The following is a 12,892-nucleotide window of genomic DNA, read 5'->3' as shown; positions in this document are numbered from 1 at the left end:
TTGTAAGAACATGATTGAGATGTTGATGTAGAAGAAATTTGTTGGGTTTTAGCGAGAGTTTTCCATCGAGTGATCATGTGGTTTGTGTGGGGAGATGGTGAGGAGGGGAGGAATTCATGTGAGGGGAGATGTGTGAGAGGTGTGTAAGTCGAGGTTGATTAGTGGAGTAGTAGAGCTTGGCTTAGAAGAGGATATGGGTTGAGAAGGAGGAAAGAGTTGAAGAGATTGGGGAGATGGGAAAGAGCAGGGATGGGTTGATGTGTGGGGACTGGTACAAGTGATGAGGTGATTTGAGAAGGCTGAAAGGGAAAACGGTCTTCAATCAAGGTAACGTGGCGAGATATAATGATTTTCTTGTTGAGAATGTCAAAACACTTAAAACCTTTGTGATGTGGGGTGTATCCTCTAAAAACACATTTGGGGGCCTTTGGGCTAAATTTATGAAAGGCTAGAGCTTGTTGCTATTGAAAACATGCACATCCAAAGATTTTAAAGTTTTGATATTCATGCCAAGTGTTAGTGAGGGGTTGGAAGGTAGACTTGAGTTGGGTGGTGAGGGATGGTAGTCTATTTATGAGGTTATTGGCAATGAGAATGGCCGGTCCAAAATTGAGGAGGAAAATGGGTTGTGTTAAGAAGTGTGCGTGCAGTTCCAACAAGATGGTGGTGTTTTATTGTTCAGCTAAACCATTATGTTATGGTTGGTAGGGACATATGAATTGATAAGCAATACCGAATGTGTGAAGATATCGAGATAGATGTTGAGATTTGCATTCCCCTCCGTTGTTGGATCTTAAATATTTAATATTTTTACGGCTCAGATTTGTGCTTCATTGGACTGCACCAACAAATCCAGAAAAGAAATATATAAAAGTAGCATAATATCTGTATACTTCTATGGAAACATGCATAAATGACCTCCAAACATCAGAGTAAAGCATTCCTAAAAGTTTGTAAGAAGTGTTGCTTGCATTGAAAGATGTTTTGTGACTCTTATTTTGCAAACAATCTAAGCATATAATATTGGAAGGAAAAAATTTTAAATGGGGATTCGTTTTGGAGATGTGTTGAAGCAGTCGATAATGTGGAGGGAAGGAAGAGAAGCTGTCCAATATTAAATAAGACAAACAAAGCAAGATGTTTGGAGGTAAGAAAACATCTTTCAATATTATATATACATTTAATGGCCGGTTCTGCCGATCAAGGTCTCTACAAGACCTCAGCTCCACAACATTCCATGCATCATTCTACTCGATGGCATCACAGATTGGCCGGAGGGAAGGAAGCGAAGCTGTCCGGAGAGCAAAGGCGCGGTCTTTAGCTTTGATCCAGGCACCAAGATCCAAGAATTCGTCTCTGCATTCCACCCAAGCACAGAGCAGAGATCGAACCCCGGCACTCAATAACTGGAAGAAATGACATTGATGATGCTGATGATTTGCTCGATGAGTTTGAGTACACGAAGCTTAAAGAGCAGCTGATCGGACAAAACATGGAGGAAACAAAGTTGCGTTCCACCACCACTACCAACATCCTATTTGAAACTGCTCGTAAATTTCGCAAAGTCGGCAAACGTGCTCTCAAAATTGATCCCAATTTGAAGGGACTGGAGAAGGCTGTGAAGAAAAACTTAATGAAGTTTCAACTGAGGTAAGTACTTCATCTCTTAGAAAATGCAAAGCAAGAGCAGCAGGAGCAGGAGCTTCAGTTGTGCAAAGCTCGTGAAACAGGATCCTTGCCTAAAATGTTCTCATCAGTCGAGGAAAGGAATAGAATTTTGTTAAGCAGTGGTTGAGGAAGCCAGCAAATGAAGATCCAATTCATATTACCTTGTATAACAACATTCCTCTTCTATCTATAGCAGGCCATGGTGGTATTGGGAAGACTACCCTCTTACAGCATGTCTATGAAGATCTACATTGCTACTATAGATAGAAGAGAAACGTTGTTATAAAAAAACAATATATATTGCTACTTTGATAGTTAAAAGGCTTTCAGGACCTGCATTGGGACAGAAGTCAGCGGAGGTGTTCTGAATTAAAACTTGAACGAGAGTTATTGGACGAGCATTTTAAATGGTGAAATAGGAAGCAATTACACCATGCCCATCTTAAGATTGAGCTATACATTCCTCCCAAAACCTCTACAAAATTGTTTCGTATTTCGTAGTGTATTCCCACAAAATGAAAATTTTGATAAAGATGAATTAGCCCGAATGTGGATTGCAATGGGTTTCATTCAGCCGCCTTCTATTTCAGAACAGACAGTTGAAAATATCAGAGATTAGTATTTTGATATTTTGGTAAAAAAACATTTGTTTGACAAATTCGAAAATGAACGTGAAACATACTACAAGATTCATGATTTATCATTTAGTACATGAATTAGGGCAATCTGTTTTTGTTTTTGCAGAGGAATGTTTTAGATTTGTGGAGAATATAGAATTAACTTTTAAAATTCCTAAAACTATTCCGCAATTACATGTTGAACTACTAATGAGGATGTTCAGTATTCTTAACTGTCCTCCATGGAGAATTAACTTTTAAAATTCCTAAAACTATTCCGCACTTACATGTTGAAACCACTAATGAGGATGTCCAGTATTGTTACCTGTCCTCCATGGGGAAAAAATTTGCGTGTGTGCGTTAGACGTACGCAGCGCTGCATATGATATTGAGGTTATACCGAGGGTACAAGAGGGTTATATCCGCGGTATAACCCTTTATAACCTCACTGTAATACTCTGTAACCTACATGTAACCTACTAATAAATTCTTAATATATGATAACAGAAGCACGAAACTTATTTTAGATTACAGGTAGGTACAGGGAGGTTACAAGGGTTATACTGCGGGTATAACCCCCTTGTACCCTCGGTATAACCTCAATATCGTACGCAGCGCTGCGTACGTCTATCGCACGCAAATTTTTTCCCCTCCATGGAGTTCTGCCCAATCTGCTTTATTGCTCTCTCCTGTAGCGTCTCTTCACAGATCTAGGGATTCTGCGGCTCAAGCAGAAGGCATTATATTAATAAGTGATATATTGCATATTGCCTCTTTTACCCTTCTCTGTATTTACTAGTTTGCCACCAAATAAATGGACTTGTATTCTCTGTTATAATTAAGGCAGTACTGAAATAGAAAGATATTCATATACTTATCTTTCTTCTGGCCTGTTTCTCTGTTTTTCCTTTTCTTTCTTCTTCATTTACCGCCTGCTTCTATTCCTCTTTATGGTATCGGAGCCATCTAAACTCAACAGCAAGAATGGATTCCAATTTCTCCACATCCACACAAGAAGATAAACATTCTCTCCAAAAAATCAAAGAAATCAACATACCAAACTCCTCAAAATTCTTGATGTCTCACATCAAGAGCTTGGCTGCCACCCCACTCACGCAAGAAAATTATATGGTATGGGAGGCACAATTTTCGAAACCATTTTCTGCAAATGGGTATGAATCTATTTTAGACAGCAACTTGTTGATTCCTTCAAAACTTATTCAAGATGATAATAGAAATGAATTGAAAACCCAGATTACTTATTATGGCAACTCGTTGACAAAAACCTAGCAGCCGCAATCTTTTCCACCATCACTTCATCCATCCTACCACATATTCTTCATCTAAATCACACTTCTGAAATTTGGGAAAGCTTTGAAAGCTAATTTCAGTCCACAAATACAGCCTGTGTTATTCATCTTAAAAATGAACTCCATAATATAAACTTGGGATCCGACACAATGACCCAATACCTTACCACCATCAAAAACCTTGTGGACGATATTGCGGCTGTAGGGTCCAAGATTGACAAGAAGGACATAATTTTGTATACATTAAATGGGCTCCCAGCAAGTCACCAAGGCTTTAAAACAGTCATCAGAACAAAACTAAATCCTCTAAGAATAGAGGACTTCTATTTCCTTCTTTATAGTGAGGAATGTAATCAGCTTCGGTGGGGAAGGTACCAGCTTAAGAAAAAAAAAAAAAAAAAAAAAAAAAAAAAAAAAACCCAACATTTTGCCATGGTTTCTTTTAAAAGCAAAGGAGGATACCAAAGTTCAAGAAGCTATTTCAAAAATCCCACACAAAACAAAACCCCGTCAACACCAAACAAAACAATCCTACCAACATGACCAAACCAAGAACCAATCTCATATGTCAAATCTGCAACAAAATGGGTAGCCATTCTGCTCAAACATGTTGGCATAGAACCAGCCTCAACTACAAGACCTCATCAAATTCTTCTACTACTGCCCTCAACAATCAACTTCAAAGTTGCAACCAGGATTGGATCCTGGACACTGGAGCAACAGCGCATATAGCACCACACATTAACAATCTACAACAACCTACTCCCTTCACTAGACCGGATCAGGTTGCTGTTGCCAAAATGGTCAAACCACAGCAATCACTCAAGCGGGCAATAATATACTACCCGCTGATCAGGGGTATAGCACTTCACAGCATAAAGAGCTTAAGTATATGGTATCAACGTTTAGGGCATCCCCACAAGAAAGTGTTCAATAAAATAGCTCATACTCAACCGCAACTTAACATTTCTACTTTTGATGGAAAATGTACTGATTGTGTTGCAAATAAAAGTCATAAACTTTCGTTTTTTATAAGCATTACAACTAAATTTCATTTTTTATAAAAACTACAACTTACACACATTTTGAAATGCTTCATTCTGACATTTGGGGACCATTTCCCCATGCCTCCCTAGCAGGCCATAAATATAACATTACATTTATTGATGTTTTTTTTTCGCTTTTGTTGGTGTTTTCCACTTCAAAACAAATCTGAAACCACCACTAAATTCATATTTTGAGACAAAACGCTAAAAACTCACTTTCAAGCTAATTTTAAATATTTAAGAACAGATGGAGAAGGAGAATATACTTCTCATGCTCTAAACATCTATTTACAAGCAAATGACATTCAACATCAATATAACTGTGCATATACTCCATAACAAAACAGAATAGCAGAACGTACAAATAGACATTTAGTAAAAACTGCTAAAACTTCACTCTAATCTTCCTCTTCATTTTTGGATGGAAGCCATCCAAACTGCGAAATTACCATATCAATAGACTTCCATCCACTATTACGAACAATTTATCTTCATTTTAATAACTTGACAACATATCACCTGAATATCGTTGACTTTGCACATTTGGGTGCTTATGCTACCCATGCCAACCTCAGAATATCATTCATAAGTTCTCGCATAAAGGCTCTCCCTGCATATTTCTGGGCTACAGTTTACACCACAAAGGTTACAAATGTTTTGATATTCAAGCCAAATAAAATTTAATTTCTCGCCATGTTATCTTTGATGAACAAACTTTTCCCTGCAAACAATCCACACCTAATACCTCAACCCCACGTATCAGTCAGCCCACCTACACTCCCCCTCCTTTATTCCTACATCCACTCTTTCTCCCAAGTCACCACCCACTGCCTCCATACCAACGTCCTCTACTTAGTTCTCACAAGCTACACCATCTCCCTCAACCAGCCACAACACTCTCAACCACAATATCACACAGCCAACACATAGGCACCCCCCCCACAAATATATTCCTCTCCAACTGCTCCTTGGCCTACCACCATCAAACATCACCCAGTGGTTACCCGTCAACAATCAGGTAACTCAAAAACAAAAAAAGTCTTTGATCTTCAGCACACCATCACTTCTCCAGACACTCCCACCATCTATACTCAAGCCTCAAAATTCCCCACTGGAGAAAGGCCATGTTTAAGAAATTCATGGCCTTGCAAAAAAAAGGCACATGGGATCTTGTACCTCCCACCACTACTCAAAATATCCTAAGATGCGAATGGACCGATAGAATCAAACATCATGCTAATAGATCTATAGCCCGTTATAAGGCTAGACTTGTTGCCCTACGTTCTAAACAACAAGAAGGAAAAGAATATAATGAAAGTTTTAGCCAAGTCGCTACATTCCCCACTATTCATCTTCTCATTGCCCTTGCTACAACTGAACATTGGGAAATTCAACAACAGTTTCTCTGTTTTAACACCAAATGACACCACAAAATAACGGCTACGACCAGAGTCATCTGATCGGGTGGTTGCTGTCAAATGACACAATTATATTACGGTCATGTCCGCAGTCTGAATTCTCCCCAATGACTTTTTACTCTTTGAGTTGTGAATCATAAGTATAATTGATTGACACAGTTTTTCTTTAGCTAAGGTTGACTTAAATTTGTCTCCTTAGAAAATATACACCCCAGATTTATAAGGATTTATTGGACAATGCAACTTATGGCTATTGACAAGAATCCTTCTGTTAAATTGGGTCGACTACCTCTTTTGATTAAGTAAATCTGGGACCACGACGGTTCGACATGACGGAATCATGAGATCTTGATCAGATTTTGTCTACATATCCCCGCCATCCACTTTAAGCTCCAAGCGATGGATTTTATAATTTAAATTATTATGTCTGCTGCTATTATATGTTCAATTTGTAATTCTTAATGACCAATCTTAATCAAAGGTGTTCTCATATTATGGAGAGGGATAACTAACCACCGGGGCTTGCGTCTATGAAAAACCTCAAACCTCGGATCAAAAAATCCTTGCAAAATGAGGGTGAGATATCTGGGTAGTGTCTTATCTACTATCTCATTTGACTTTTAAAAATCTTACCCTCCAAGGCTCTCACACTAAACAAAACTAAAATAAATGTAGAGAGTTTCTCGAGGAGCGGTCAGAATTTTTGGAGCCCACAACTTAACTAAACTCTACCTCAAATTCAGCCCAAATTTACAGGAGTTGCCCTCCTTACCTCCTAAGCTCGAGAAGTTGCAAATAGATACCACTGAATGGCAAGCTTTTAATTGGCTTCAAAGAACTATCAACTGTCGCAACATTTTAGCTCAAAAATTGGCAATTTCAACAATCTCAAAGTAAAGACTAGTGAGAGCTGTGGGCTCGTATTCAGCTTAGTCAGTATAAAGGATCCATCCGTGTTGCTAATGGATCCATTGAAAAAGAAAAACCTGACAATTCAGAATAATGATGAGCTGGTTTCATTTCTTGGAGGAGCAGAGCAGTGGCTTCTGCAAGTTAGCTCATCCCATTGTGAGCTGAATTTATAAACCTCAAATCACTAAAGTCTCTCCCTTCCTCCTTGCCAAGCCTCTCTTCACTTGAGATTTACTTTGTGGGAAAAGGTTCCTCAGCATCATTTGCTGCCGAACATGCCTTCCTCTCTGGAAAGATTACACCTTGAAGAACTGTAATCGTTCCAGTGCTTGTGATCTTCTTTGTTGACCAACTCAACCCTCGAGCATCTATGGTTGAATAGAATTCTACCCATCAAATCATTACCAGACCTCCCTCCCTCGATGGGAGTTCTGCAAATCACAGACTGCCATACATAGTGGTTAGAGCGCTATGAAAACTCTTCAGGCAAGATAGAAAGAGAAATGAGCAATGTTGGCAATCACAAATTATCATTTTTATCTTTCCTACATTGTACTATACACAGATACACAAATACATACATAAATACATGTAGAGAGAGAGAGAGAGAGAGAGAGAGAGATTCTGAGTTTTGGTGAAATTCATGTAATTCCAAATGAAAACCTTCCCGGCAAAATGTGAGAACTTGTTATTTAGTTATATTCATGTTATGTGATGGATGTTTGGTCTAAGAAATTTCTCATTGTTGTCCGATTCAAAAACCATAAGTGTAATTAAGATTTTATCTTATTAGTTCGTCGATTAAATTACTGCTGGCATGGAATGGTAGATTGATAATTTTAAATTTTTTTAGATGAATTTCCCTAATTCTTACTCAAATTACATTTTTCTTTCTTACCCAATTATCTTACTCAGGCAACACTTTGCCAAAGACTTGAATAATCTGGGATTAACCAACGCTTATAGGTTAATTTTCTAGAGATATAATATATATAACTATATATATATATATATATATCTATATGTATACACAATTATTGACTTCTTAAAAGTGAAACACATCTTTTCATAGGTTTATGATACCAAAGTGATAAGTGTAAATATCAAACTTTAAGTGTAAAGACATGAGAATTGTGTTGTATGTAAGTTTCCCCCCAAAAAAATGAAATTTTTATCGAGGAAAAGAAAGGTAGTAATACATGGAAAAAACATGAATGACTCTATAAAAGAGCAACCGGCAAGAGTTGTTCAGTCAAAAGTTCACATTTTTATAAGGGAATATTTACACACATACCCCATAATTCTTATGTATTTACATATCTAATGCCTAAACTTGTTACTTATATTTATAATACTTTGATGTCATAAAGTTATACATGAAAATGTGCACTTAACTTTAAAAAAGTAGATGCCAGTGGGATATTTTGATGTGCAATTAATGATTTGAGTGCTATGCATGTAAATATTAAAGTTTGGGTGTCTGATAGGTAAATATATAAGAATTGTGTGGTATGTATGTAAATGCCCCTATAAAGGTGTTCTTTAAAGCAAAGGCAGGCTTTATAGTAATTGCAAATCGAACCAATTTCGCAAATCAAGTAATAGTCTTCAGCCGTTGAAAGTGAAGTTCATAAAAACTCTGAAAATTATTCTCAATGATTATGGAGCGAATTTTATTCATATCAAATTTATATTTCGATTCTATTTCATAAAAAAACCCAATTTACTTTGCAATTTTACTCATTTTACCTAATGATTTAGCCCTTATTGGATCCCTATCCTTGATTAACAGAGTATGATAGACCATACATGCGTTTTATCAAAATTATCAACATTTGCAAAATTGATGAATTGTAAAGTTAAATTTTATGCATCAAATGCTTTTCATGACAATTATCTCTCCTCATTAAAAATATGTTGCTTGAAGATGAGAATAGGTTATATGTATTAGACTAGAAAAAAAATTAAGAAGGGTAGTCTAAAGGTTGATAATTTGATGTTTGCCTAAACAATTACATGCTATTTTATAAAGAAAATGGTCACCAATTATAGTAAGGTGAGTGTGATCATTCGCATTACAATTTTTGAAGAAAATTATTATAATAGTTCTTGAAGAGGATTAAATATTGATCATAATAGGCTGATTCATGATATATATATATAATTTTGCATGGTTCATAGCCGTTCATGCTAACAACACAATCTAATAAAAAATATGATGCAAGTTACCCAACAGGTTGTAAGGACATATATGAATGACGACAATACATAAAACAGTTGCATGAGGTAGATATAACATTTGACAAGCCGGCAAATGATAAAAAATTATATTGATTATCAAAATTGGTAGAGATCATAGAAATTTTATCAATCATGTATGTGTATTAACTACGGGCTCCTAAAAATTTTCAAGCCCCCAGGACTCTACATTTGTTTGTTTGTATTGAGAGAGCTTTAAGGGTCAAAGCTTGTAGAAAGCAGATTGAATTATAGATAAGACACTACCCAAAGATTCACCCTCATTTTGCAAGGACTTTTTAATCTGGGGTTCGATGTCATTTAGAGTTGAATATTTAATATATAGTAGCACTGGACTTAGATTTTTAAGTCGTAAAATTTATCACTTAAGAGCATATAACAGATGAGGGGGAATATATAAAACAGTTGCAAAAGGTAGATATAACATTTCACAAGCCAGGAAAGGATAAAAAATTAAATGATTATCAAAATTAGTGGAAATCATATAAAATTTTATCAATCATGTATGTGTGATAACTATGGGCTTCAAAAATTTTGAAACCCCCTGGACTCTGCATTTGTTTGTTTGAGTCGAGAGAGCTTTAAAGATCAAAATTTTCAGAAAACATATTAGATTGTAGATAAGACACTACAAAAAAATTTCACCCTCATTTTGCAATGACTTTCTAATCTGGGGTTCGAGGTCTAACATAAGCGCAAACCCTTATGGTTAATTACCCATTCTGATTACAGGAGAACACTTTTAATTAAGGCTAGTCATTTAGGTTGATTATTTAACATATACCAACAGCAGAATTAGAGTTTTAAGTTGTAAAATTTATCACTTAATAGCTTCAAACTGATGATGAGGGAAATGTGATGAACACAACGAAGATCTCATGGCTCCGTCGTTCTAGTTCATCGGGATCCTTGTCCTACTTAATCCGAGGAGGTAGTTGACCTAACATGATTGAAAGATCCTTGTCAGCAACTATTGATTGCGTCGTTCAAAAAACCCTTGCAGATCTGAGGTAAGAATTTTACTAAGGTGATAAATTTAAGTCGACTTTAACTAACAAAAAATTTTGGGTCGATCAATTACACCCTTATGATTCACAATTCAAATTATATAAAGACGTTGGGGAATACGGGTTGTGATTATGACCATAATATAATGATGTCATTTGACTACAACCATCCGGTCAAAGGGTTTTAGTCTTAACCACTACTTTGTGGTGTCATTTGACTATAAAACCATGAGGAAAGAGAACCCAAGCAACGTCCTTATTGACGTGCAATTATTTTGATTGTGAATATATTGAAACTCTCGATGTGACATTAAATCTTCTGTATCTGAAATCAATCAAAAGTTTGTTACTCTTGACAAACTATTACGGAGGGTGGATATGATTTTCTTAAACAAATATGGTTTTGGAGATGGTTTATTTTCATAAATTCACACAAAATTCTCAAATAAATGATTGTTTTCAGAAATATATAGTCATCAACATAATCAATTCCACAATTGAAAGCCATCACAAGTCAAGTGATGCTCTCCAGTACTATAGTGCTAAAACAAGCAGACAAGCTGAATAAATGTCAAATAAAAAATTAGATTACCGGATCCCACAAGACTTTAAGAAATAAAATATACATATATATAACAACTGACCTGTAATTGCACGACCAGCATATAATAGGGTGATTGTTTATAATAGAAACCAATTTCAAGAAAGATTGGTGAGTACTGATCTGGGAGCCTCTGATTCAATGGACTGGCCTCCTTTTAGGTACCGGAATGTAACAAATGATCCTCAAGTAGTAAAGTTCCAAGGCTGCCGTTGTACACCATCTACATCCAAAAGTAAAAAAACTCTCCATCTTATAGGAATACACTCACAATTGTCTGATAGATTAAATGATGGTCTTACCAAGCATATAAAAATCTTCTATGACTTGGGCAAAACTGCTCGAGAACATAAAAAACATCATAGTGAAACATGGATTTCTCCATCACACCCATCATCTAGAAAACGATTTTCCATGAATTGGATACAGGAAGGGGTCAACCTCAATATGAAATATTAAAATTTTCTGAAGAATTTTGAAGCAAGCAGCTTCTTATTTTACTTCCAGCTGCCGGTACTTCATCCTAATCTCATTATGTGTTGCAGCAACTAAAACACATGCCAATATCAAGATAGTAATCAATATTACAAATAAGCTTATCTTAAGTAAACACTAAAAAAAATCTATCGATATCCATCAAAAAATGATTCATAATTGGTATAATAGATGCCTATGCCTACCAAAGGCCTTCCTCTGTACAGACCGATACAATGTCCTCTCCATTAGTATTTGCAAGCATATAAACCACACCATTGTCTTCCAAAGTTCATCCTAGCATTCAGGGTCACTACTAATTTTCCATTTCCATCTCCTCCAAGGTCAACCAAAGTGATTTGAAAGTTCAAACACAGGCCAAATGACATCCCCATCTAATACAGATGTAGCTCTGAACCAAAAGCACTAATCCTGGGGATTACAGAGCCAATGCAAGCCATCCAACAAATCAGAATACACTTTCCGATCCATAGCGCTATTATTACTCCCAAGCTCTTCCAAAAGTTTGAAGGCTTCCTCCGTTTGCCCTCCCCTGCACATCCCCTCCAAAATGGTCCTATATGTCAAAATGTCTGGCCTCAATGAATTCTCCAACATATCAAACAAAACCCTTATACTCTCCTCAAACCTCCCCACCATAGCTAAGCTGCAAATCAAAACCATGTAGACGCTACTCGTTGGCACAAAACCTTTATCCCTCATTTCATTAAAAGACCCAAATCCGCGATCAACCAAACCCTTCTCACAAAAGCCCTTGGTAATATACCCATAAGTGTATTCATTAGGCTCACATTCATAAAGCTCCATCTCCCGAAAAACGCGCATTGCTTCATCCATATCCAAGCAAATGGAGTAAGCCTTGATGATGATATTAAGGGTGTAGGTGTCCGGAATTACTCCGGAAGCCTTCATCTGCCGCACCAGAGAACGGACAGAACGGAGATAGATGTAGCAAATAGGGGGCTTACCAAAACGATTGACAAGAACTGCGAGGAGAAGGGAGAATGTCTCCAGAGAGGGGCGACAGGCGGCGGAGCGCAGCATGAGCCTGTAAAGTTCAAATGCACGGGAGAAGAGGCGGCGTTGGGAGCAGCAGAAACGGATGGCGTAGTTGAGGAGGGGGAGATCAGGAGGGCAGACACCAGAGAGGACGTCGGAAATCAGGGATTCGGCGGTGGAGAAGCGGCGGGAGGTAACGGAAATGTGGAGCATGGTGTGGTAGGTTGAGGGCGAGTGGCGGTAACCGGGCTGGAGGGCAGTCCAGCGGAAGATGTCGAGGGCGAGATCGGGGTCTGATTGGTCGCGGAGGGCGGCGTCGACGTCAGCGGAGGTGAAACCAGGGCTGAGACGGGATACCCAGGTCTCGAACTGCCTCTCGAGGGGAGTAAGAGACCTGGTTCGGGGTTTAGGATTATGGTCATGGAAAGGACAGGTTGAGAGGGCACGGAAGTGAGAGAGAAGGAGAATGGAGATGGTGCTCTGGTGCTGGAGAAGGAAGGGTTTCGTTTTGGAGAGCAAGCGAGGAATGCGGACGATCATCCCGGATTCTATGCACAGCA

The 12,892-nt window shown here is 37.7% G+C and overlaps 1 protein-coding gene across 3 annotated transcripts; it reads right to left on the bottom strand.

Annotated features, from left to right (window-relative positions):
- Positions 1–3,428: 3,428 nt before the first annotated feature.
- On the bottom strand, positions 3,429–12,892 carry LOC110025862 (pentatricopeptide repeat-containing protein At3g25210, mitochondrial). Of its 3 annotated transcripts, XM_020726539.1 has the most exons (3): positions 11,141–12,892; positions 10,882–11,061; positions 6,575–7,416 (listed from the first exon to the last, which is right to left on the bottom strand). In XM_020726539.1, exon 1 carries the CDS (start codon positions 12,870–12,872, stop codon positions 11,739–11,741), a length of 1,134 nt encoding a protein of 377 aa, XP_020582198.1. In that variant the 5' UTR covers positions 12,873–12,892; the 3' UTR covers positions 6,575–7,416; positions 10,882–11,061; positions 11,141–11,738. The 3 variants fall into 3 exon arrangements, with proteins under 3 accessions (XP_020582199.1, XP_020582198.1, XP_020582196.1); XM_020726540.1 differs by lacking the exon at positions 6,575–7,416 and adding an exon at positions 3,429–3,447 and having other exon boundaries at positions 10,882–12,892; XM_020726537.1 differs by having other exon boundaries at positions 10,882–12,892.

This window comes from Phalaenopsis equestris, unplaced genomic scaffold (assembly GCF_001263595.1).
Source record: "Phalaenopsis equestris unplaced genomic scaffold, ASM126359v1 Scaffold000339, whole genome shotgun sequence".
Classification (NCBI taxonomy): Eukaryota; Viridiplantae; Streptophyta; class Magnoliopsida; order Asparagales; family Orchidaceae; genus Phalaenopsis; species Phalaenopsis equestris.
This window is presented reverse-complemented; position numbering and strand designations above follow the sequence as displayed.